At 42.2% G+C, this 22,542-nt stretch overlaps 4 protein-coding genes across 4 annotated transcripts in view; 3 read left to right on the top strand and 1 right to left on the bottom strand.

Annotated features, from left to right (window-relative positions):
* Window positions 1-449: 449 nt before the first annotated feature.
* On the bottom strand, window positions 450-3,393 carry slbp2 (stem-loop binding protein 2; the record flags this gene model as incomplete). The annotated part of the gene is made up of 8 exons (XM_079171834.1): window positions 450-564; window positions 756-885; window positions 1,056-1,218; window positions 1,707-1,877; window positions 2,120-2,263; window positions 2,352-2,432; window positions 2,541-2,621; window positions 3,359-3,393. The coding sequence occupies 8 exons, from the start codon at window positions 3,391-3,393 to the stop codon at window positions 506-508; spliced, it is 864 nt and encodes a 287-aa protein (XP_079027960.1). The 3' UTR covers window positions 450-505.
* Window positions 3,394-5,706: 2,313 nt separating this feature from the next.
* On the top strand, window positions 5,707-8,068 carry zmat2 (zinc finger, matrin-type 2). Its single transcript, XM_079171652.1, has 6 exons — window positions 5,707-5,729; window positions 6,692-6,791; window positions 6,886-7,009; window positions 7,127-7,200; window positions 7,607-7,752; window positions 7,842-8,068. The coding sequence occupies exons 1-6, from the start codon at window positions 5,712-5,714 to the stop codon at window positions 7,983-7,985; spliced, it is 606 nt and encodes a 201-aa protein (XP_079027778.1). The 5' UTR covers window positions 5,707-5,711; the 3' UTR covers window positions 7,986-8,068.
* A 766-nt stretch (window positions 8,069-8,834) lies between these two features.
* On the top strand, window positions 8,835-20,358 carry lcp2a (lymphocyte cytosolic protein 2a). The gene is made up of 21 exons (XM_079171632.1): window positions 8,835-9,163; window positions 10,426-10,488; window positions 10,856-10,902; window positions 11,605-11,670; window positions 12,076-12,098; window positions 12,410-12,450; window positions 12,869-13,061; window positions 13,394-13,488; window positions 13,596-13,656; window positions 13,766-13,843; window positions 14,066-14,091; window positions 14,359-14,378; window positions 15,324-15,437; window positions 15,612-15,630; window positions 15,712-15,727; window positions 15,824-15,911; window positions 16,779-16,831; window positions 17,172-17,254; window positions 19,270-19,344; window positions 19,426-19,575; window positions 19,921-20,358. Exons 1-21 carry the CDS (start codon window positions 9,086-9,088, stop codon window positions 20,068-20,070), a joined length of 1,539 nt encoding a protein of 512 aa, XP_079027758.1. The 5' UTR covers window positions 8,835-9,085; the 3' UTR covers window positions 20,071-20,358.
* A 1,895-nt stretch (window positions 20,359-22,253) lies between these two features.
* Window positions 22,254-22,542, top strand: part of foxi3a (forkhead box I3a) — a gene marked incomplete at both ends in the record, with an annotated part of 1,515 nt that continues 1,226 nt past the window's right edge. The window contains one exon of the mRNA XM_079171833.1: window positions 22,254-22,542. This exon is cut by the window's right edge and continues 372 nt beyond it. Within this exon, the coding sequence (XP_079027959.1) occupies window positions 22,254-22,542 (289 nt within the window).

Here is a 22,542-nt window from a genome sequence, read left to right as displayed (position 1 = left end):
TCGTTCTCGATACTCGAGCAGCACACAAATGTCAAATTGAGGAACAAAGTAAAAGAAACTCACAACACAAAGCGCCCCCCCCCCCCCCCCCCCATGAAGACAGGACGAGCTGGAGCCGATCCAGACAGCAGAGCATGAAGTGACAACAACAGCCTGCAGAGAGGCCACAACGTGATCATAACGTGACTTCAGGTACCAAACAAACCGCTCCATCAGTGCAGGACTACAGCTACACACACACGCAGGTGAACAGTGCTCCAACAGAAGTACACACACACACACACACACAGTGTAAACTATAGCTCCACGCTCGGGTCAAGCGTTCAGCTGAGAGGAGGCGGATCCTCTCGGGTTCTCTTCAGGTCGCGGCCCTCCTCGTGGATCAGGACCAATCACATCCCTGCTGTCGTCACAGTAACGAGTGAACCATCTTAAAAAGAGGAAACGCACCGGAGGACAGAACACAGCAGCTGTGACTCCTCCGGGTCTACGCAGCGCTGCTCCTTCAGTACGGGTTCCACAGGAGCTGCTCGGAGAAGACGGGAACCCGCTGGTCCTCAGAGTCTACCGGAGACGAGGAGCGTTAGTCGCGTGACGAGGAACTTCTCTATTTAGAACGTGGCAGCAAAACACATTTAGTCATGTACTCAAGTACACTTGTGAGGTACTTTCCTGCTTCTACTAGTGATGAACACATGAATTAGTCTGAGGCTCCGTGTGCCACTGCGGCGTTGGTTCTGAACCGGTGAGCTCACCTGGGCCGGGGTCGGCCTCCAGCAGGAGGCGGAGCCAGTCGGCCACGCTGTCGCTGGAGGTGATCTGCCTCCTGAAGGAGCAGCTGAATCCAGGAGGAGAACGAAGAGTCCTGTGGTTCCTCTCGGCCTCCTGACAGAAGACACGGTGGTTAAACAGCTGTTTAACACACACACACACACACACACACACACACACACACACACACACACACACACACACACACACACACACACACACACACACACACACACACACACACACACACACACACACACACACACGGTGTGTTCAGGTGTTACCGGAGACGGTGGGACGCTCCAGGGTCCAGGCTGCTCCAGAGACGTCACAGCAGACAGAGGAGACACAGAGGAGGCTTTAGAGGCTGCTGGAGTCTCCTTCTCTCTCTGCTTGTCTCCTCCATCCTCACACAGGTCAGAGGTCATCTTCGCCAGCTGGTTCTGCCTGAAATAAAACACCAGAAGAAGAGTTTCCTCTTAAAATACTGAAAAACAGCCGTCACCATTAACTATTTTATCATTATAATTTGTATTATATTAAAATGTATAGTAATCATTATATTTTATTGTAATAGTATTTATCATCATTACATTTTTATTTTAAATAGTATATATATTGATATTATTATTGCTACAGTATTTATTGATATTATTGCTACAGTATTTATTGATATTATTGCTACAGTATTTATTGATATTATTGCTACAGTATTTATTGATATTATTGCTACAGTATTTATTGATATTATTGCTACAGTATTTATTGATATTATTGCTACAGTATTTATTGATATTATTGCTACAGTATTTATTGATATTATTGCTACAGTATTTATTGATATTATTGCTACAGTATTTATTGATATTATTGCTACAGTATTTATTGATATTATTGCTACAGTATTCATTGATATGGTCATGTGCTCCACCTACAGCTGCTCCACTGGGTCCGGTGTGTTGGTTCCGTCCGGCTGGCCGTCGCTCAGCGGGTCCCACAGGTGCAGCGCTCGTCTCCACAGACGCACCTGCATGTCCCAGGACCGCCGGCTGTACTTCCGGTACTTGTTGGGAGTAGAGGGGTGGAGCTTAGCGTCCCGCAGGTGCCTGAGGAGGAGGAGCCAGGAGGAGCCATTCAGTCTGTAGTAACAGTGACTTCCTGTCTTAACCCTCCGAACATCAAGACAGTTCTCTCTGTGCTCTTGATTTTCAAAATAAAAGACTGCACGTTATTAATATTAATCTATTCACGCTCTCACGGCTCCTTTTTGGGGGATCTGGTGAAAAACAGGAAGTCAACGTGTGATCGATGCTAGCATGCTAACAGCTACATGTGAAGGCGCTCTGACCTGGGGACCTGCTGCAGGTAGTTCTGGTACCCGATGGTGTTCTTTCCGTACTGGATCTGTTTCTGCCGGCGCTTCAGAACCGCCCCGTTGGTCTCCGTGTTGTTCGGGTCCGGCAGGACCGGGTAGCACCGGTCGTAGGGGGACCTGCAGGGTATAAAAGAAACATATGAGGTTCTCTCAAATACAGAAAACACCTGAACGCCTCATGATGTCATCAGTTGTGTTCACTGACCTCTTGTTGTCCAGATCATCCGTCCCCACGGCAACGCTGCTGGTGGACACTTTGAGGATACAACGTTCCAAGATGGACGGCCTGGGGGGGGGGGGTTTAAAGGAACTTTAAAGTCTGTATGCTAAGCTACGCTACGCTAAGCTACTACAGACGTCTGCCTTTTAAACAAAGAACATAAAGAAGTTGAACCTGAAGGTTTTGTTGCTGGCAGCTCGGTCTCGTCCTCGCAAGCCGCCGACAGCAGGAGGAGACGGGGCCGGAGACGCGTTACTGAGGAGGACCAAAGACCAGGAGGAGAAGACCAAAGACCAGGAGGAGAAGACCAAAGACCAGGAGGAGAAGAAGACCAAAGACCAGGAGGAGAAGAAGACCAAAGACCAGGAGGAGAAGAAGACCAAAGACCAGGAGGAGAAGACCAAAGACCAGGAGGAGAAGAAGACCAAAGACCAGGAGAAGAAGACCAAAGACCAGGAGGAGAAGACCAAAGACCAGGAGGAGAAGACCAAAGACCAGGAGGAGAAGAAGACCAAAGACCAGGAGGAGAAGACCAAAGACCAGGAGGAGAAGAAGACCAGGAGGAGAAGACCAAAGACCAGGAGGAGAAGACCAAAGACCAGGAGGAGAAGACCAAAGACCAGGAGGAGAAGACCAAAGACCAGGAGGAGGAGAAGACCAAAGACCAGGAGGAGAAGACCAAAGACCAGGAGGAGAAGAAGACCAAAGACCAGGAGGAGAAGAAGACCAAAGACCAGGAGGAGAAGAAGACCAAAGACCAGGAGGAGAAGAAGACCAAAGACCAGGAGGAGAAGAAGACCAAAGACCAGGAGGAGAAGACCAAAGACCAGGAGGAGAAGAAGACCAAAGACCAGGAGAAGAGGACCAAAGACCAGGTTTTTAAAAGGAGCTTTGAGTGAGTCATCAGAGCAATAATAATTAAAAAGGTGATGTCATCATGAAGAATCATCAGCTGGAATAAATCCAGAGAATCTATACTTCACTTTGAGTACTTTGTGTTGATGTACTTGTACTTCGGTAGGTCCATTGCCTGCTACTTTATACCTCTTACATCATCAGTACTTTTTACTCTGTTGGCAATACTTTACCAATAATACTTTAGCTTTTACTGAAGTATGTTTGTGTGTATTTCTACACTATGGTAGGAGTACTAATCACAGTACTTCTTCCACACAGATGATGTCATCAGGACATCCTGCCGCCGTGTCGCTCACCTGACCAGACTGTCGAAGACAGAGCTGCAGCCGGGGAGGAGCCAGGGCTCGGGGGCGGGGCCTCTGGGGGCGGGGCCTCTGGGGGCGGGGCCTCTGGGGGCGGCGGTCAGCAGCGGGTCGGGGAGGCCGTCCCACATGGCATCCGACCAGCCCTCTGCACACGACCACGACCCGAGACAGAAGCTGAGGACACAAACTCTCATCAGAGGACGGACCAGGTCGGTCCACCACAGTCCTGGTCTATCAAACGAGGTTCCCACACAAAGAAAAAACGGAAACGCAGACCAGACCGATCCAGACCAGACTGCCCCGATCCAGACTACACAGACCAGACCGATCCAGACTACACAGACCGGACCGATCCAGACCAGACAGACCGAACATGCTTAATTCAGTCTGTGAGATAAACTTTGAATAAAGTTACTCAAACATTTTGCTTCCCGACTCTTTAACGTTATGTAACTTAAAGTTTAACGTGAACATTTAAAGTGAATGAACACAAAAACTAAAAACAAGATAAATCACTTCTTGTTGCTACTTCACAATAAAAGCTGCAGTTGTAGATGGAGAGCTTTTACTGTGAAAAACAGTTTTAATTTAGTCTGAAAGTGAAAAACCTCAATTTATGAGTATTTCACAAGTATTTATCGAGATATTTCATTATTTCCAGCATTTAACCTCAACCAATCAGAGAGAGCCTGACAGGCAAAATTCGGGTCTTAAAAAGATCCACGGTACTCGTGTTAATTAATGTGAATTAACGCTGAACTGCAGATTACGTTTATCCATCTCATACATACACATATATATATATATATATATATATATATATATATATATATATATATATATATATATATATATATATATATATACATATATATATATTTTTTTTTTATGCATTTATAAATGTATGAACTCTTCTTCTCTGGAGTTTAACAGCTGCAGATTGTAGAAGTAAAATAACCTTTAAATGAATCTCAATAAAACAGAAATAAGAATAAAAGTATGATGAACACGTGACTCCGGTCCGCTGTGGTACCGGTGGTTTTTCCCGACGTGTCCCGGTACTGTGACCCGGATGACCCGCTGAGTGAATGCACCGTGTGTCTCGTGCGTCTCTCTAACACAGGTGTAGAAAGGTGTGTTTCCGGTTTGCAGGTACAGACCTGGAGGAGAGCAGCGGGCTCTGAGCTGCTGGTTCCACTCCGCTGCTGGACATCATCGCTCTTTGACTTTGGCGCGTCGGACGCCATTGTTCCGCTTTCATCGCTCTTTAATGAGCCGCACCTGAGGAGAAGAGAAGGGGGCGGGGCCTGCTGGGGCCACGAGACTCACCTGGGAGACTTCCGGTTTCTACTAAAATGAGAATAAAAAACAAAGTTCATTACCGGAAGTATTTTAGTCATAAGAAACATGTCTAGTGTTTAGAGAATAACAATAAGAGGAAATAAAAATACAAACTAAGTATTTCAACAATAACACCGGAACTAGAAATATGTTCAATATACACATGATGATGAAGAAGTATGACTCCAGTCAAGTACAAATACCACAAACTAGAATAAACTACGAGTAAAACTCACAGAAGTATGATGAGCTGAATATGAGTGAACACAGTAAACAGTGATGAGTGTCTTTGGATAATACTCATGTATCTATACTCAGTTATACATGAAAAGTGTTGATATACATGAATTATGATTATTGGACAGCGTCATTCTGTTCTGTTTGAAGAGAAACAAATATTTAAAATAATAGATTTACTCGTATAGTCATAAAGTATTTAATGTGTCTTCATATAGTACATGTATATATATATATTTATATATATATATATTTATATATATAAATATATGTATACAATAAAAACCATATCATGTGCAATATAACTTTCTACTACTTTTTCAATTTCAACATTATTTTTCACTTTTAGTTTCCATTAGTTATTATCACTTCTTCTACACTTTATATTTGTTATCTTTGTTGTATTTTGTTTACTCCTTTATTTCTCGAACGCTATAAACTCACTTGTGACTCCGCTCCAGCAGGCGGCGCTGTTTCTAAAAAAGGGGGAAAAGACGTAACACTGAATGTGCGACAGGCCGTAAATCGTTACTGAGTAAACAAGATGGCGTCCGGCAGCGGGGTGAGTTCCTGATCGGATCTGTTTTTAGTGTTACAAACATGAAATAAACTGAATTGTTCTGTGACTTTCTCTTCGGCCCGAGTGAGTCCGTTAATGAGAGCTGATAACGGATCACACCGGGTCCGTTTAAACGGTTTAAAAACCCGTTTGAAGCGACGCTTTAGCTAACAACATGAAAAGAGACAACAATGTTTACGTTTACAGTTTAATCCAAATAATGTAACGAAACTAGTGTTTATAAAACACTTGAAACCGATCATTCATAAACCATAAGTCTGTTTTATTTTAATCTACTTCTATATAAACATAATCTGTGTAGCTAACTGCTAAATGTTAGCCTGTGCTCCGCTAACAATAGGACAACAATAGGACATCCGGCCAGATTCCTTCACAATAAAAGGGTCATTAACACAACACATTAAGGCTAGATTTTAGATTAAATTCACTGTGTTTATCTCCACTAGTGATGAATAGTTAGAGCTCCATGACTGTGATTAGTTAGATATGAGAGAGGAACGACTCTGTTACATGTCTGAATTTCTCTGATGCTTTTATTTTGTAGTACGTGTCTTCACTAACGGATGTAAGTTCAGTAGATGTTTTAACTAAACTCTGTTAAAGAGACAAAAGATCCTCTTAGCAACAGAAGAGAAGAAGAAATCACCTGGAAGCTTAGATTTAAACAGAAACAACTTCCTGTTTCAGTGTCAAGAGTTTCACAATAAAAGCATCATGACGAGTTAACGTTATCACAGTAGAAACAGGTTAGTTACTGTTTAAACCTCTTCAATCAGTATTTACTGAACAGGATTCATGTAACACCTGTTTCACATGTAAATAAAACATCTGGATGAAACTTAGTTATTATTGAATATATTAAAAAAACAGCTGGTTCATATTTAATATTTTCAGATTAAAAGGCTTTAATCTGTGGCTGCTCTTCTCTTCTTCTCCTCTTGTAGTCCAGTAAGAATGACTTCCGTAGGAAGTGGGATAAAGACGAGTATGAGAACTTGGCCCAGAAGCGTCTGTCTGAGGAGAGAGACCGGGAGAGGAGAGATGGTGAGGACCTCCACGTATTACCATCTACTCCAGGAAGTGATGTCACAGGCCTCACAGGCAGTGATGTCACAGTCGTGTCTCTGTGTGTTTTTAGGGAAAATCGCGCCGCCGGTCAAGCGGGACCTCCTGCGTCACCGAGACTACAAAGTGGACCTGGAGTCCAAACTGGGGAAGACCATCGTCATCACGAAGACCACTCCTCAGGCCGAGATGGGCGGGTACCTAACACCTTCATCATCATCATCATCATCATCATCATCATCATCATCATCATCATCATCATCATCACAGGATCAGCCGCGCTCTGATTGGCTGCTTGTCTTCTTCTCTTTCAGTTATTACTGTAACGTCTGTGACTGTGTCGTCAAAGACTCCATCAACTTCCTCGACCACATCAACGGGAAGAAGCGTGAGTCTGTGTGTGTGTGTGTGTGTGTGTGTGTGTGTGTGTGTGTGTGTATAACTGTGCGTGTGTAACTGTGTGTGTGTGTGTGTGTGTGTGTGTGTGTGTGTGTGTGTGTGTGTGTGTGTGTGTGTGTGTATAACTGTGCATGTGTAACTGTGTGTGTGTGTGTGTGTGTGTGTGTGTGTGTGTGTGTGTGTGTATAACTGTGCGTGTGTAACTGTGTGTGTGTGTGTGTGTGTGTATAACTGTGTGTGTGTGTGTGTGTGTGTGTGCGTGTATAACTCTGTGTGTGTGTGTGTGTGTGTGTGTGTGTGTGTGTATAACTCTGTGTGTGTGTGTGTGTGTGTGTGTGTGTGTGTGTGTGTGTGTGTGTGTGTGTGTGTGTGTGTGTGTGTGTGTGTGTGTGCAGACCAGAGGAACTTGGGGATGTCGATGCGAGTGGAGCGCTCGTCTCTCGATCAGGTGAAGAAGCGGTTCGAGGTGAACAAGAAGAAGATGGAGGAGAAACAGAAGGAGTACGACTTTGAGGAGCGCATGAAGGAGCTGAGAGAGGAGGTGAGGAAAGAAGGAGGTTAGGAGGAGGAAACGGGAAGTATCATGTTGTAGTCGTGGTGTTGACTCCTCCTCGTTCCTCCTCGTCTCAGGAGGAGAAGGCGAAGGCCTACAAGAAGGAGAAGCAGAAGGAGAGGAAGCGACGAGCGGAGGAGGACGTGGACTTTGAGGAGGACGACGAGATGGCGGCCGTGATGGGGTTCTCCGGGTTCGGCTCCTCCAAGAAGACTCACTGACGAGCTTTTATTTTGATAGTGCTTTTATTTTGGTAGTGTCATCGTCACATGTTTGTTTTTAAAGAGAGATGACGGACTGACCCCCCCCCCCCCCCCCCCCCCCCCCCCCCCCCCCCCCACACAGGTTCAAACATAACGTTTTGATACAAAGACTCAATATTTAATAATCAATGTTTATTAAAGTCAATAGTTTGAACCTAAATGTTTTAGTTTGAATATTAGTTCAACTTTCAACATGTTGTGAATAAAGCGTTTCTTGTTTCTAACTGCTTCTCTGATTTACGAGCTGTCAGTGAACGCATCAGCAACATGTTTCTGTGTGGCCTTCAGGGACCTCCTCGCTCCTCCAGATGCGTTTCAGGATCAGGATGTCCTTCATGTTGGAGCGCTGACAACTATACTCGGGTCACAAGCCCGAGGAGGAGGAGGAGGAGGAGGAGCTCCTCCTCCTCCTCCTCCTCCTCCTCCTCCTCCTCAGCCTCATTTTTTAATTTGCATTTTCACGCTTCTCGCTCTGCTGCGTCTACATGTGGGGATTTATTTCTGTATCTGCCCTCCCAGAATGCACCTCTCTCCGTCTGAGTCATCAATAAGGGGGGGGGGGGGGTTCTGAAGGTTTGTTGAAAAAGGTTTAACGTATGGAAGTAAATAAGTACAAACTGAAGTACTTGTAAATGTACTTTACGTATAACTGCAGTTCTCCTTTGATCTGACCTGAGATCAGACTGAGTCAGTCGGTAACTTCCTGTTTCGTGAGTCGCTGCAGCTGTTCCGCTCTGTGGTCAGACCCCCCCCCCACAGTCACTTCCTGTAAGAAGGAGGGAGGAAGAGAGAGAGGAAGAAGGAAGCCATTTTGGTTCCTTGGCGACATGTCTTCTTCTTCTCCGTTGATTTGAGGAACTGAAGCTTCGCTTACGTTCTTGTTTCCTGCCGAGTCTTTTTTTAAAGATTTCTGAGAAACCGGAGCGTCGAGGACTCGAGCGAACGTTCAGCTGAAGAAGAAGAAGATTTTAAAACTCGGATGCTGGTCTCCTCTCGTTAAAGGGTCTCTGGTTTTGGTCTCAGCTGGATCAGGTCTTTGAGGAAGACCCAGGATCAGGATGAGCTCCGACCGAGTGCCGTCCAGGACCGAGGTGACGGGGTGGAGCCCCCAGCAGCTCGCCGAGTACCTGAAGAGGGTGAGAAGCATCATCAGTGCTAGTACTCCTATCAGTAGTACTCCTATCAGTACTAGTACTCCTATCAGTTCTAGTACTCCTATCAGTAGTACTCCTATCAGTAGTACTCCTATCAGTGCTAGTACTCCTATCAGTAGTACTCCTATCAGTACTAGTACTCCTATCAGTAGTACTCCTATCAGTAGTACTCCTATCAGTGCTAGTACTCCTATCAGTAGTACTCCTATCAGTACTAGTACTCCTATCAGTAGTACTCCTATCAGTAGTACTCCTATCAGTGCTAGTACTCCTATCAGTAGTACTCCTATCAGTACTAGTACTCCTATCAGTAGTACTCCTATCAGTAGTACTCCTATCAGTGCTAGTACTCCTATCAGTAGTACTCCTATCAGTACTAGTACTCCTATCAGTAGTACTCCTATCAGTAGTACTCCTATCAGTGCTAGTACTCCTATCAGTAGTACTCCTATCAGTACTAGTACTCCTATCAGTAGTACTCCTATCAGTAGTACTCCTATCAGTGCTAGTACTCCTATCAGTAGTACTCCTATCAGTACTAGTACTCCTATCAGTACTAGTACTCCTATCAGTACTAGTACTCTTATCAGTGCTAGTACTCCTATCAGTAGTACTCCTATCAGTTCTAGTACTCCTATCAGTAGTACTCCTATCAGTGCTAGTACTCCTATCAGTACTAGTACTCCTATCAGTACTAGTACTCCTATCAGTAGTACTCCTATCAGTTCTAGTACTCCTATCAGTACTAGTACTCCTATCAGTAGTACTCCTATCAGTAGTACTATCAGTTCTAGTACTCCTATCAGTGCTAGTACTCCTATCAGTAGTACTCCTATCAGTACTAGTACTCCTATCAGTGCTAGTACTCCTATCAGTAGTACTCCTATCAGTGCTAGTACTCCTATCAGTAGTACTCCTATCAGTACTAGTACTCCTATCAGTGCTAGTACTCCTATCAGTACTAGTACTCTTATCAGTGCTAGTACTCCTATCAGTAGTACTCCTATCAGTGCTAGTACTCCTATCAGTGCTAGTACTCCTATCAGTGCTAGTACTCTTATCAGTGCTAGTACTCCTATCAGTAGTACTCCTATCAGTGCTAGTACTCCTATCAGTGCTAGTACTCCTATCAGTGCTAGTACTCCTATCAGTGCTAGTACTCCTATCAGTAGTACTCCTATCAGTTCTAGAGTGTTAATGAATAAACAGAAGAACCTCGTCGTCCTTTGATCTTTGTGTTCTAGATGAATCTCTCCGGTTGTGATAAAGTGGTTCTGAAGAACAACATCAGTGGAGCCAGATTTGTGGTGAGTTCATCTGAAATATGAAGAAACTGTGAAGGAGGAGGAGAAAGGGAAGGAAAGAAGGATATAGGGAAGGAGAGGAGGAGGAGATAGAGAAGGAGAGTAGGAGATAGAGGAGGTAGAGAAGGAGAAAGGGAAGGACAGAAGGAGGTAGAGGAGGAGATAGAGAAGGAGAGGAGGAGATAGGAGGTAGAGAAGGAGAAAGGGAATGACAGAAGGATATAGGGAAGGACAGGAGGAGATAGAGGAGGAGAAAGGGAATGACAGAAGGATATAGGGAAGGACACTAGGAGGTAGAGGAGGAGATAGAGAAGGAGAAAGGAGGTAAAGATCATAAAATGTGATGAATCACTTTTCTCTCGTCTTCTAGAATCTGAGTGATAACGACCTTCAGAAGTTCCCTAAACTTCACGCTCCGTGAGTCCTGATCAGCTGATCGTTGAGTCTTCATCATTGATTGATTATTTATTATTACATCATCAAGAACGAGCTTCTTCATTAAACCAGAGGAGAACCTGCAGCCGATGTGCTGCATTCTCTCTAGTGTCCACCAGGGGGCGACTCCTCTGGTTGTATAGAAGTCTATGAGAAAATGACTCTACTTCTCTCTTGATTTATTACCTCAGTAAACATTGTAAACATGAGTTTATGGAGTTCAGCATTTTGGCCGTCGCCATCTTGTTTTTTTGCAACCAGTGAACAGGAAGTGACCATATATGGACTGAGGAGGAGTGACGTAAAGACCTGTCAATCACTGTGTAGCCCCGCCCCTAAAGCATCCCCTGCTTTATGGTCTGTGTGACTCTAAATGGACCATCATTTACTAAATGAACATCATGCTGTATTGAAGAAGACTTGAAACTAGAGATTGAGACCATAAACTCATGTTTACAATGTTTACTGAGGTAATAAATCAAGAGAGAAGTAGAGTCATTTTCTCATAGACTTCTATACAACCAGAGGAGTCGCCCCCTGGTGGACACTAGAGAGAATGCAGCTTTAACACATGAAGCTCTGAAGAACTTTAGAGAACCGGAGGTTGTCTCCTGGTTTAAATAACCTTTATTTGTCTCTTTAAATAACCTTTATTTGTCTCTTTAAATAACCTTTATGCGTCAGGATGATCTCAAAGTTCAGCATTGAAATCAGCAAGAAGGAGGAGAGAAGAGGCCTGTTTAGTAAAAAGTAAGAATACTTTATTATTGTAAATTAAATGTTCAGTTTTCACTGATTTACATTTCGTAGAGCAGAGAATTCATCGTCTTGTATATAAATAGATTAAATATGAACAGTGTTCTCTGTCTGGTCTGGATGTACTAGAATCTAGTACTTTAAGAACTTTAAGTTGTTAATAAACTGTACCAGAAGTTCAGAGATATTATGGAAATATTAAAATATAAATAGCAGAAAGTTTACTTTTGTTAACATTACCGTGTTTTCAAAGATTATTACTGATAATATTATTCAGTTACACAGTTTCAAACACACTTTGTAATTCATGATGGGAAATAATAATAACAATAATAATAATAATAATAATAATAATAATAATAATAATAATAATAATCATCATTTTTCTTTCCATCACAGATCAACACCCAAATATGAACCACGTAAGAACTTAACTTTCATTCATTCTCATGTTATTGAAGATATTAATTATATACTTTAATCTGTTAAATTGTTTTATTATTACTTTGTATATATTTATACATATATAATGTATATTCTGGTGTAGATGGTATATGACAGTATTATGACAGTACTGCAGTATCAGTTTAAGTACAACACTGGTTGAAGGTACTATGTGTACATGTACTGCATACCTTCATGTACTTCCTTATGAATTATTTTCTTCGTTTTATTAATTTATTTTTTTATTTAATTTATAATTGAAGTGATTTCTCTTTGTGCGTCTCTGCAGAAGCGGCTGATGACGCGCAGGGTTGGGATGAAGACGAGTTTGTGAGTCTTTATTTTCATTTTATTTACTTTACAGATTGAGATTTTATGAAACATTATTTTATAAATAAGCTATAAATATGAAACTATGGATTCATATTCCTCATATTCTCACTTTTAAAGAAGTCCAGAAATAAACCTGATTGTTCCTTATTTATTTAAATAGTTAATGCTTGATTATTATTCATAATCTATGTAATAGTACAACAGCCACAGTTTGAATACGTTAACTACATTTGACTGATAATACTTCTGACGTACTTCTACTGAAGGAACATTTTTACTTTGTGGTCTTATTACTTTTCCCATGACAGAGTATTTTACAGTGTGGTAGTAGTACTTTTACTGTAACAGTATTTTACAGTGTGTTAGTAGTACTTTTACTGTGAGGACCTAAATACTTCCTCCACCTCTCCGTCAGGATGATGAAGAGGTTGACGATGACTATGAGAGTCCGTTCAGCGGTGATGAAGAGGGCAGCGGCGGAGACTACGAGTCCCCAAACGAAGACCAGGACGGGGCCAACGACTACGAGCCCCCCCCCACTGAACGTCCAGAGGACCAGGTCCACATGCTGCCCCCCACCCAGCCCATCGCAGACGGCGACTACATCGGTAGACCACATAGCCTCAGTTTACTACTGTACATGAACACAACACAGTCATCCATCCACCAGCACTTGAAAGCACCACGGAGTACTTGACGTAGTATTTTGAGTCTACTTCAGGTCGTTGTTCTCAGAATCTCACATTGTTTTTCCCTCAATGTGTCGTTAACGCTGTGTTACATGCCGCTCAGGTGAACTGGTGACTCTAAACTGCTGCTGGTGTTTCAGTCTGGACAGCTGCAGCTCACAGAGACAAACACGATGGATCCGTCACATTAAACCAGTAAACTGTTGTTCATACACTGGCTAATAACTATATATGTGTGTGTGTGTATGTAGACAGCCATGTGACATCCAGAGGCCTGCCCCCTGTTGTGAGTCCCCGCCCCCCATCCTCCACCCTGTCTGCACCGTCTGCACCGTCTGCCCGGATGGTGAGTCTCATAAAAACATTAGTTTTAAACTGTTAAAACCACTTCAGTTAGCTAAACCTCTGCCTGTGTGTGTGTGTGTGTGTGTGTGTGTGTGTGTGTGTGTGCAGCCAGCAGAGTCCTCCTCCTCCTCCAGGAGAGACCAATCCCCAAACTGTCGGGGAGGGAAATGTGAGTCCACGTTAGTTTATCATTCATGTGACATCATCATCTGTCCATCCTGGTTCACTGATCACAGATCAGTATCACACTGATGGAGACGCTCTGATTCTGTGTTCAGTTCCTCCGGGGCCGCCGCAGATCTTTCGTAGCAACAAACCGGGCCGAGATTCAGGATCCAACCCGTCCCCCGTCAGAGGTGACCCTGGTTTCACTTCATTTCGGTTAAAAAATCAAACAGTCATTGATTTGACTGTTTCTTTCTTCATAACTCTTCTGGCAGCAGCGGCTTCTCTGAAAAAACAACAACACAATAATGGAACAAACCAACAAAAAAGATGTTATTAGATTAAATGGGATGTATTGTTAATCTATAATGAGTATAAATGTATTAATGTGATGTTTTCTCTCTGATCCACAGAATCTCATCACAACTCAGTGGAGAAGGTGAGTTTTTCTTTTTAAACAAACTTTATTCATCAGGTGGATCCATGTAAATATACTAACAAATTATCCGACTCGGAGGATGTTACTTCAGTAATTCACATTCAGAAATTTCAGGCAAACTGATTATATGAAAAATGTAGAAAACCAAGACCAGAACTCGGAGGAACTCCTCTCGTGGCACCAGGAGGCTGAGAACCTGCCTGTAACTTTCTTTAAATACTTTTAATCTTTACTGTTTTAATTCTATTTCTGTTTTTATTCTCACAGCCCGTCCCACATTCTCGTAGGTAAGTCAAGACACACTGTGGAATAAATAAAGGGGCACCACAGGGGTCTGTGCTGGGTCCTCTACTATTTACATTTAACCAATATAATATTAACCAATACCGCCAACACTTATAATATCTGTCTGTATGCAGATGACACTGTCTTGTTTGTCTTTAGCGCTTCTTCAACCAAACCACGAGACTTCTGACACGTGAAACACTTATGTTTATGTTTAGGCAACAAAACAACGCTAATGGCGAAACATTTTAGGCTAAACCACTTAGTTAGGTTTAGGAAAAATAGCATGATTAGCATGATCAAAACAAGTAATAACAGTTAAGACTTCATGGTGAAAAAATGCAAAACGTCTCATTCATTGAGCATTTGGTTTCCACACTATATTAGTGGAAATTCTTTATGAGGAATAACTATTGTTTTCAAAGACCGTTATACAATATAAGCAAAATTAGACAAATTTATCAAAAAGCGTAACAGCAAGATAATTTAAACGATACCAAATGTGCGGTGAACAAACAAAACAAATATCAAACATTAAGAGTTCATTCTCCAAGCAGAGCATGAAAACGAATCATTCATTCATCGATTCAGTGATAGCATGAAGTCATGAAGTTGTAAAATAAATAGATAGTTTATTTTTTTTATTTTGCACAATTTAAACAATTAAATAGAAATAAACAAACATAACAGATAAATAATATCCCAGTGCAGGAAGAGGCAAAACGCCAACTGGGCTTATTTGAAGCCTCCAACTATGTAATATTAAAATTTCCCAATATTACAGAGAACATAAAATGAATATGTATATGTTATGACTGCGTAAAATATTAGGGTGTTGTTATGGACTGATCCTATAGTAAGAAGTGGAAAGAGACTATGGATTAAATATATTTACAGGTTGATTATTCCAATCAAATGTCATAATAGAATATGTTTAATGTGTTCAGGCCTCAGCTCGACTCCCCCGATCCTCCCACCTGGTCCAAACCTCCACCTGTCCTCCCTCCGTCCTCCACCTCCGTCAGCAGGAGCAACTCCTCCTCCAGACCTCCTGCCAACAGGTCGGCATTCATCAAATAAATTAAATTCAAATATCACTTTAATACCTCACAGTATTTGAACACATTTGTTTCCACTGGTGTCATCTTCATGTTTTTATTCCCATTCTCCAGGATAAAGATCAAACGTATGAAAGCTTTATGATAATAATCAGATTGTTGTGTTTGTTTTCACAGGTTTGATGTGAGGAGAGAGGTAAGCTTGTTTTTAAGTGTTATTGTTATGGTTAGTTTGTCCAGAATGAGCTGATTATTTTATTATCTTCTCTCTCATCAGCAAACACAAAGTGAAGGTGAGATTATTGTTTTTGTTTTGGAATTTCATGAAGAAAAACTAAATATCCCAAAAATATGACAGTGGTTCTTTAAATACTTATTCTCTCTTTTAGCTCCTAAACACAACACCTTCCCCCTCCAAACTAAAAGTCTACCCCCCCGCCCCGGACACCCTGGACTCCCTTCACATCAAGGAGAAAGGTATAATAATAATAATAATAGTAATACATTGTATTTCTATAGTGCTTTAAAAGGTACTCAAAGACACTTTATATGGTAAAAAACAGAAACAATAAAAGCAATTACAATATAAACAAAAATAGATGACATAAGAAGTAAGAAACAGCACAAAAAACATACATAACTATGAAAAACAATATTTAAAAAGTCAGTACTGGAGTACCACAGGGTTCAACTGTGGGCCCACTGCAGTTTTAACAACTGACATAAAATGAATAACAAATGAATAAATTCTGACATAGCGAATATGTACCTCACATGGCTGATCAGCTGTTTCTGTTGTTGCCGTCTTTTTAGGTATATATATATATATTAGTGCTGAGCAAGTTAACGCATCATTATCGCGTTAACGCATTAATTAATTAACGCCGACAATTATTTTATCGCGCGTTAACGCATTTCTTTTTTTATTATTAATTTCTCACAGAGACCAAGAAGTAAAACCAGACATGACACAGGAAGGGGAAGTGTGAACTTACAAAATAAAACAGGAAACAGACATTTGGTAATTAAAATAAATAAATGAGGAATAATAGCGGTCAGAGAACGGAGCCCTGTGGAACACCTCCCTGTAATTACTCTTTGTTAGAACATCAACTCAACACCTTTATTACAAATATATTATTTGCAATAGTACAATTACAACTGCTGTATCAAGAAAACCGTATTTACAGTTCAGATTCACTGCATAAAGTGATCTGTTTTCATGTAATGCTGCTCTTTACATAAGAATAGATGGATATCAAACCATCGTCCTCATAGAAGTTATAAACCTCAGAGGCTATAATAAATATGACTAATCTGTTTCTTTTGTTTGTTTCTGAGCAGTCTGCCTCCAAGTGTTCCCTCTGCAGGATCTCTGCCTCACAAACTGCAGTCTGGTAAGAACTCACACATTAAAGGAACAGTTCCACCTTTTATAAAGGTTTATGGTGGTTTATTCTACAGCCATGAGTAAATACAATGATTAAAAATATATATTTCTGTCATCTTATTGGTTCACAAATCCGAATAAATATGTTGTTATATCTCTAAAACGTTATTTTTTGTAAAATTTCAGTACCCTCTTATTTTTATTTATTTATTGTTTTTAAATTTTTTAGAACTGGCCATGTTGTTTGTGCCACCACTAGAGGGCGCTCTGCATCCGGCAACAAGTTTATTACCATCAGTAAGAACTGTACTGACTGTGTGTGTGTGTGTGTGTGTGTGTGTGTGCAGCACTGGCCGGACAAAGGAGCAGCTTCGTAGCATCGGACCGTCAGTCGTTTCGTCCTTCTCCACCTGCGACAGCAAACGCACAGGTAACAATACACACACTCCTACACACATAATACACACGTTTGTCTGTCTTGTCATGGGAGGACCCTCACCGACATGTCCTCACTACGACGGTTTAAAACTGTTGGTCCCCATAAAGATAGCAACACAAGTTTTTTTTAAATATTTTTTATAAACTTCTGAGTTACCCTAACACACTTTTTTATTTCCTCACCTTCAGATGACTAGATTTTAACACTTTACGAGTAATCATTTAAAACACTTCATGCCCCCACACGTCTCTGAATTACTGCGTCCTTATAAACCTGCTCTCAGCCTGAGGTCCCCTGTTGGCTGTTAGACTGGTACGACTAAAGGACTTTTATCTTTAGATGTTTTATAACCTTAAATGTGTGTATGAAGGTTTGTTCATGTGTTCAATTCATATGTTAAATATTGGTTTGTCTTTATTTCATGTTGTCCTTGTGGCCAAAGCACACTGAATATAATCCATCGGGCTTAATAATAATATTTACTTATCCAGAAAGTTTGCCGCACTTCTCCTCATACAGCGTTGCCAACACCTGCGCAAAAAATACATCAAAACATGCGGCCTGATCGGGAATGGTATGCAATGACCTTTCTCAGAGATTCGCCCAGCGGTTTTCCAGAAAATCCCCAAAAACGGAGCAAAATGTCTCCATTCACTTGAATGGGGTTTCGGCATGAAGAAAAACACTTAACTTTGGGCCCACGTTGAGTCGCCGTACTTTAACGTAGAAACATGATTCCAAGTTTAAAACGTAGACAAAACGCTGCACTTTATTGAGCCGAATGGGCATTTTGATAGCTAGCACAGTTTTCATGAAGTCACAGATTAAGTTTCAGGAACATTTTGGGTTCAGATTTTATAATGGGTGTGTATTTCACGGCTCGTTAAGAGCTAGAGTGATGACATCATGGTCAGAGTGATGACATCACGGTCAGAGTGGAGCGGAGCAGCAAAATATTCTGTGATTTTTCTAAACGAATTGCTCCAGCTCCCACAGTTGTTACTCTTTATACACCATTTTTGGCCAAAAAGCTTGGAAATGTGACCGATGTCGTTGGAATCCAACAGATTTACACATTTGGCTCAAAGAGCCGCAGAGCGACATGAACTCCACCAGCTGCTCCATCAGACTCCATGTTAAACCTGCAGACGTACCAGCTGTGTTTATTGCTCTGGAGCTCACATGATTAACACCACAAACATAAAAACCACATCAGCGCGTTCAGCAGAGTCTCATCTTTCTCATGATATCCATATGTTGGCCCTCAGACTCCTGCTTTTTGTTGTTCAAAATCACTGTTTACTGAAACATTTCTTAATCAGTCTGCCTCTAACACCAGGTGTGTCCTCACCATGGACACCAGTTACACACACACACACACACACACACACACACACACACACACACACACACTCTACACACACACACACACACACACACACACACTCTACACACACACACACACACACACACACACACACACACACACACACACACACACACACACACATGACTTGGAGATATTCAGTCAAAGTTGTTCAGTCATTGTTAGACCTCCTGTCTGTCCGTCTGTGTGTCTCTCTCTCATACAGTCATTCAGGTCTTACAGATTTTGAGAGGACTTTTCCCTTTCACTCCCCCCCCCCCCCCCCCTCCCATTTCAAAATAAAAGCCCCACAGAGTGAATCCGAACTGGAATACTTGTGATGAAGCCTGTCATTTAATAACCTCAGTGTTTGAGTCAAACATTATGAATATGTCTCCTCTCCCCCAGTCCCACCCTTTCAAAATAAAAGCCCCATAGATTAACTGTAAGTTAACATGAAGCTCAGAATGAGGTTCGTACAGAAAAACAGCTGTTCCTGTGGATGTTCTTCACTATGAACAGCAGGTGGTGCCATCGTCTTTGTTTGTTGTTCTGTTTAACAGTAATAATATTAATAACGTTATTGATATAGCACCTTTAAGAACCAGGTATAAGTGTGAAGTATTTATAATGTGTGTAGGAGCTGGACCCTCGCTGGTATGTGGGCAAAGTGACCCGCGGTCAGGCCGAGGGGTGTCTGAAACGAGTCAACAAGGTAACAACAACAAGTACAAACTAGTACAAGTACATGAGCACAGTATCTGAGTAGTACTGAGTAGTTGTGTGTCTCATGGAGGACGGAGCGTACCTGGTGAGGGACAGCACCCGGCAGCAGAACAACCAGCCCTTCACCCTGATGGTCCTCTACCAGGACAAGGTCTACAACATCCAGATCAGACAGCACGACCACAACTTCCTGCTGGGAACCGGACTCAAAGCCCAGGAGGTAAAAACACGGAGGTCACCGGGACCAGCGTCCAATCACAGCGCTGCAACACTGACTATAGTGACAGCAGCTGTGTGTGTCAGAGCCCCTAGTGGACACGAGCGGAAGTGCAGCTGGATTAGTACTAATACTACACAGTAAAAGTACTAATACCACACTGATAGATAGTGTTGTACACAATGTACTTTTACATTTTTTATATTTTCATGATAAAATAACTAAAGCTGTCAGATAAATGTACTAGAGTAGAAGTACAAAGGAGCATGAGAAGGAAGTACTCCCATGTGTACTAGAGGTACTACTAGAGGTACTTCCCTCCTCTAATCAAACCTTTCTGTGGTCCAGTTGTTCCCATCAGTGAGCAGCATCATCTCCCATTACTCCCAGTCCGCTCTGCTCCTCATCGACGCCAAGAACCGAACCTCCTCCCAGCAGAACCAGTGTCTGCTGTCCGACCCGGCCGGGTACCACATGAGCAGACAGACCTGGTCCTGACGGGGTCAACCGGATCCCTCTGGACCATGTGGATAAACCGGACCACAAAACTAAACCAGAGGCAAACAGGCAGAATTAAACGTCTGATTTTTGCACACGTTACTTCATTTTGCTTATTTCTAAAGATTTAATAACTACAGTTTCTATCTCTGTGTCTCTGTTCTTGAGTTTGAGACAATAAACCTTTAAAGGTTTTTAGATTTTAATGTTTGTGTGAAACTAGATTCCAGATTCAAACTATGCATGTTTATGGATGAAGCTGAGTTAAATAAATGTATTTACAATCTATTAAGTTTGTTTAATAATGAACATCATTAATCCATTAACAATAATAAGAATGTGTCAGACTCAACAGGTTTAAACATTTCTCATAATGTGACGTCTGTTCTTCCAAAATAAATAAAAATGTTTTTAATTACAATATTTGTATATTTAATCACTTTGTCTGAAATGTAAAGTGATCTTAATGGCCAGCAGCTAAACGTTAACAGCTAACAGTGCTCACTGAGCTAACAGTGCTAACAGCAGCTAACAGTGCTCACCGAGCTAACAGGGCTAACAGTGCTCACCGAGCTAACAGGGCTAACAGTGCTCACCGAGCTAACAGGGCTAACAGTGCTCACCGAGCTAACAGGGCTAACAGAGCTAACAGACTTTATCTGAGGGGGAACAGGAGGATCTGTGCTGCTACGATGACGCGGTCGGTCCGGACGCCGTTGAGAGCAGAGCTAACCAGCGGGCACGCTCACGTGCACTAACATGAACTAAATGGTACGCGGCCGGCCGGCTATGTGAACACAGAGACTTTATTACTCCTCTATGTGTTTATGTAGATGATAGTTACTAATATTAATGATCTGGATGTCGTATTGAGAACCTTTGATCTACATTTGAGTCAATACTTCGAAGCTGAATCAAGATATTCAACCTTCTTTTATTAGACAGTTATATCAGTTATATTAAATACTTGGACGTCATAGGTCAGCGGTGATGTCATCATTACAACAGTGAGACTCATCATGTGATCAATCAGCTGATCACCTTAAACTGGACTCCATATGTCAAAAGTATTAAGTCACTTTGCCCCCCCCCCCCCCCCCCCCCCCATCACAGTCATCAGTCGGTTGTAGTTCAGACTGTTTTCAGAGTGTTTTGTTTTGTCTGCGTCGCCCTCGAAGGCACCGCGGGGCGAAGATTTATGCTGCTACCACCAACTGTCATCACACACACATACACACACACACACACACACACACACACACACAGAGACACAGACACAGATACACACACACACACACACACACACACACAGATACACACACACACACACACACACACACAGACTCACAGACAGACAAACACACACAGATACCCACAAACACACATATACACACACACACACACAGACACACACACACTGAAGTGAAATCAGCTGTGAGGTGAAAAAAGAACTCTGAACATCAATGAAATTACACTTTATATACATTTACTACATTCATCTGACAGCTTTAGTTACTCAGATTATTAAAACAAATATATATCATTATTTTAAATCAAACCAAACTAATCCAATCATTTAATATAAATATTAAATTATTTATTAATGAATTATATGATTTTTTATTATTATTTATTGTACTTTTCCATGTATATTTATATTTATATATATAAAATGCTGCTTAATGAGTACTTTTACTTTTGGTACTCAGTATATTTGGATGCAGATACTTTTGTACTTTTACTGGTAACAGAGTATTTCTACACTGGTGTTAGTACTTTGATGAAGAAACGTCAGCGTTTCAATAAATGAATCATATTTACTGCAGAGATCAGCCTCTCCGTCTTTAAAGGTCCTGAGTGTGTGTGTGTGTGTGTGTGTGTGTGTGTGTGTGTGTGTGTGTGTGTGTGTGTGTGTCTGTGTGTGTGTGTGTGTGTGTGTGTGTGTGTGTGTGTGTGTGTGTGTGTGTGGAGACATATCTAGTGAAAGCTCTTTTCTGCCTGAGGGGAGGAATTCATCTTATTCAAATGAACCCCCACCACACACAAACATACTTATGCATGTGAATGTGTGTGTGTGTGAGAGAGAGACAGCCAATCAGGTCGTCCGTGGGCGGGGCATAGAGTATAAGTTCCCCAGGTGAGCAGCAGCAGGTGTACAGAGCAGGACCGGTGAGTCTTCCAGCATGGTGTCCTCTTCCCCTTCTGGACGCTCTCTTCCCCAGCAGCAGCTCTCGTCTCTGGGCCTCGATCCGGCCGACTTCAGCCTGTACAGCCCTCCGGCTCCCCCAGAGTCCAGCCTGTCTGGGTCCCCCTGGATCCCCCAGACCAGCAACAACGGTGACCCCTACGTCTGCTTCTCCAGTGGTGCCACGGGCCTCCCATCAGGCCTCCCATCAGGACTCCCATCAGGACTCCCACCAGGCCTCCCATCAGGCCTCCCATCAGGCCTCCCATCAGGACTCCCATCAGGCC

Source organism: Pholis gunnellus (assembly GCF_910591455.1).
Source record: "Pholis gunnellus genome assembly, chromosome: 13".
Taxonomy (NCBI): domain Eukaryota; kingdom Metazoa; phylum Chordata; class Actinopteri; order Perciformes; family Pholidae; genus Pholis; species Pholis gunnellus.
This window is presented reverse-complemented; position numbering and strand designations above follow the sequence as displayed.

Coding starts and splice junctions, on each gene's coding strand:
- zmat2 (XM_079171652.1), top strand. Junction 6,792..6,885: donor AGACCGGGAGAGGAGAGATG/GTGAGGACCTCC, acceptor GTGTGTTTTTAG/GGAAAATCGCGCCGCCGGTC. Junction 7,753..7,841: donor TGAAGGAGCTGAGAGAGGAG/GTGAGGAAAGAA, acceptor TCCTCGTCTCAG/GAGGAGAAGGCGAAGGCCTA.
- lcp2a (XM_079171632.1), top strand. CDS start 9,086: ATGAGCTCCGACCGAGTGCCGTCCAGGACCGAGGTGACGGGGTGGAGC. Junction 10,489..10,855: donor TCAGTGGAGCCAGATTTGTG/GTGAGTTCATCT, acceptor CTCGTCTTCTAG/AATCTGAGTGATAACGACCT. Junction 19,576..19,920: donor CCGGACTCAAAGCCCAGGAG/GTAAAAACACGG, acceptor TCTGTGGTCCAG/TTGTTCCCATCAGTGAGCAG.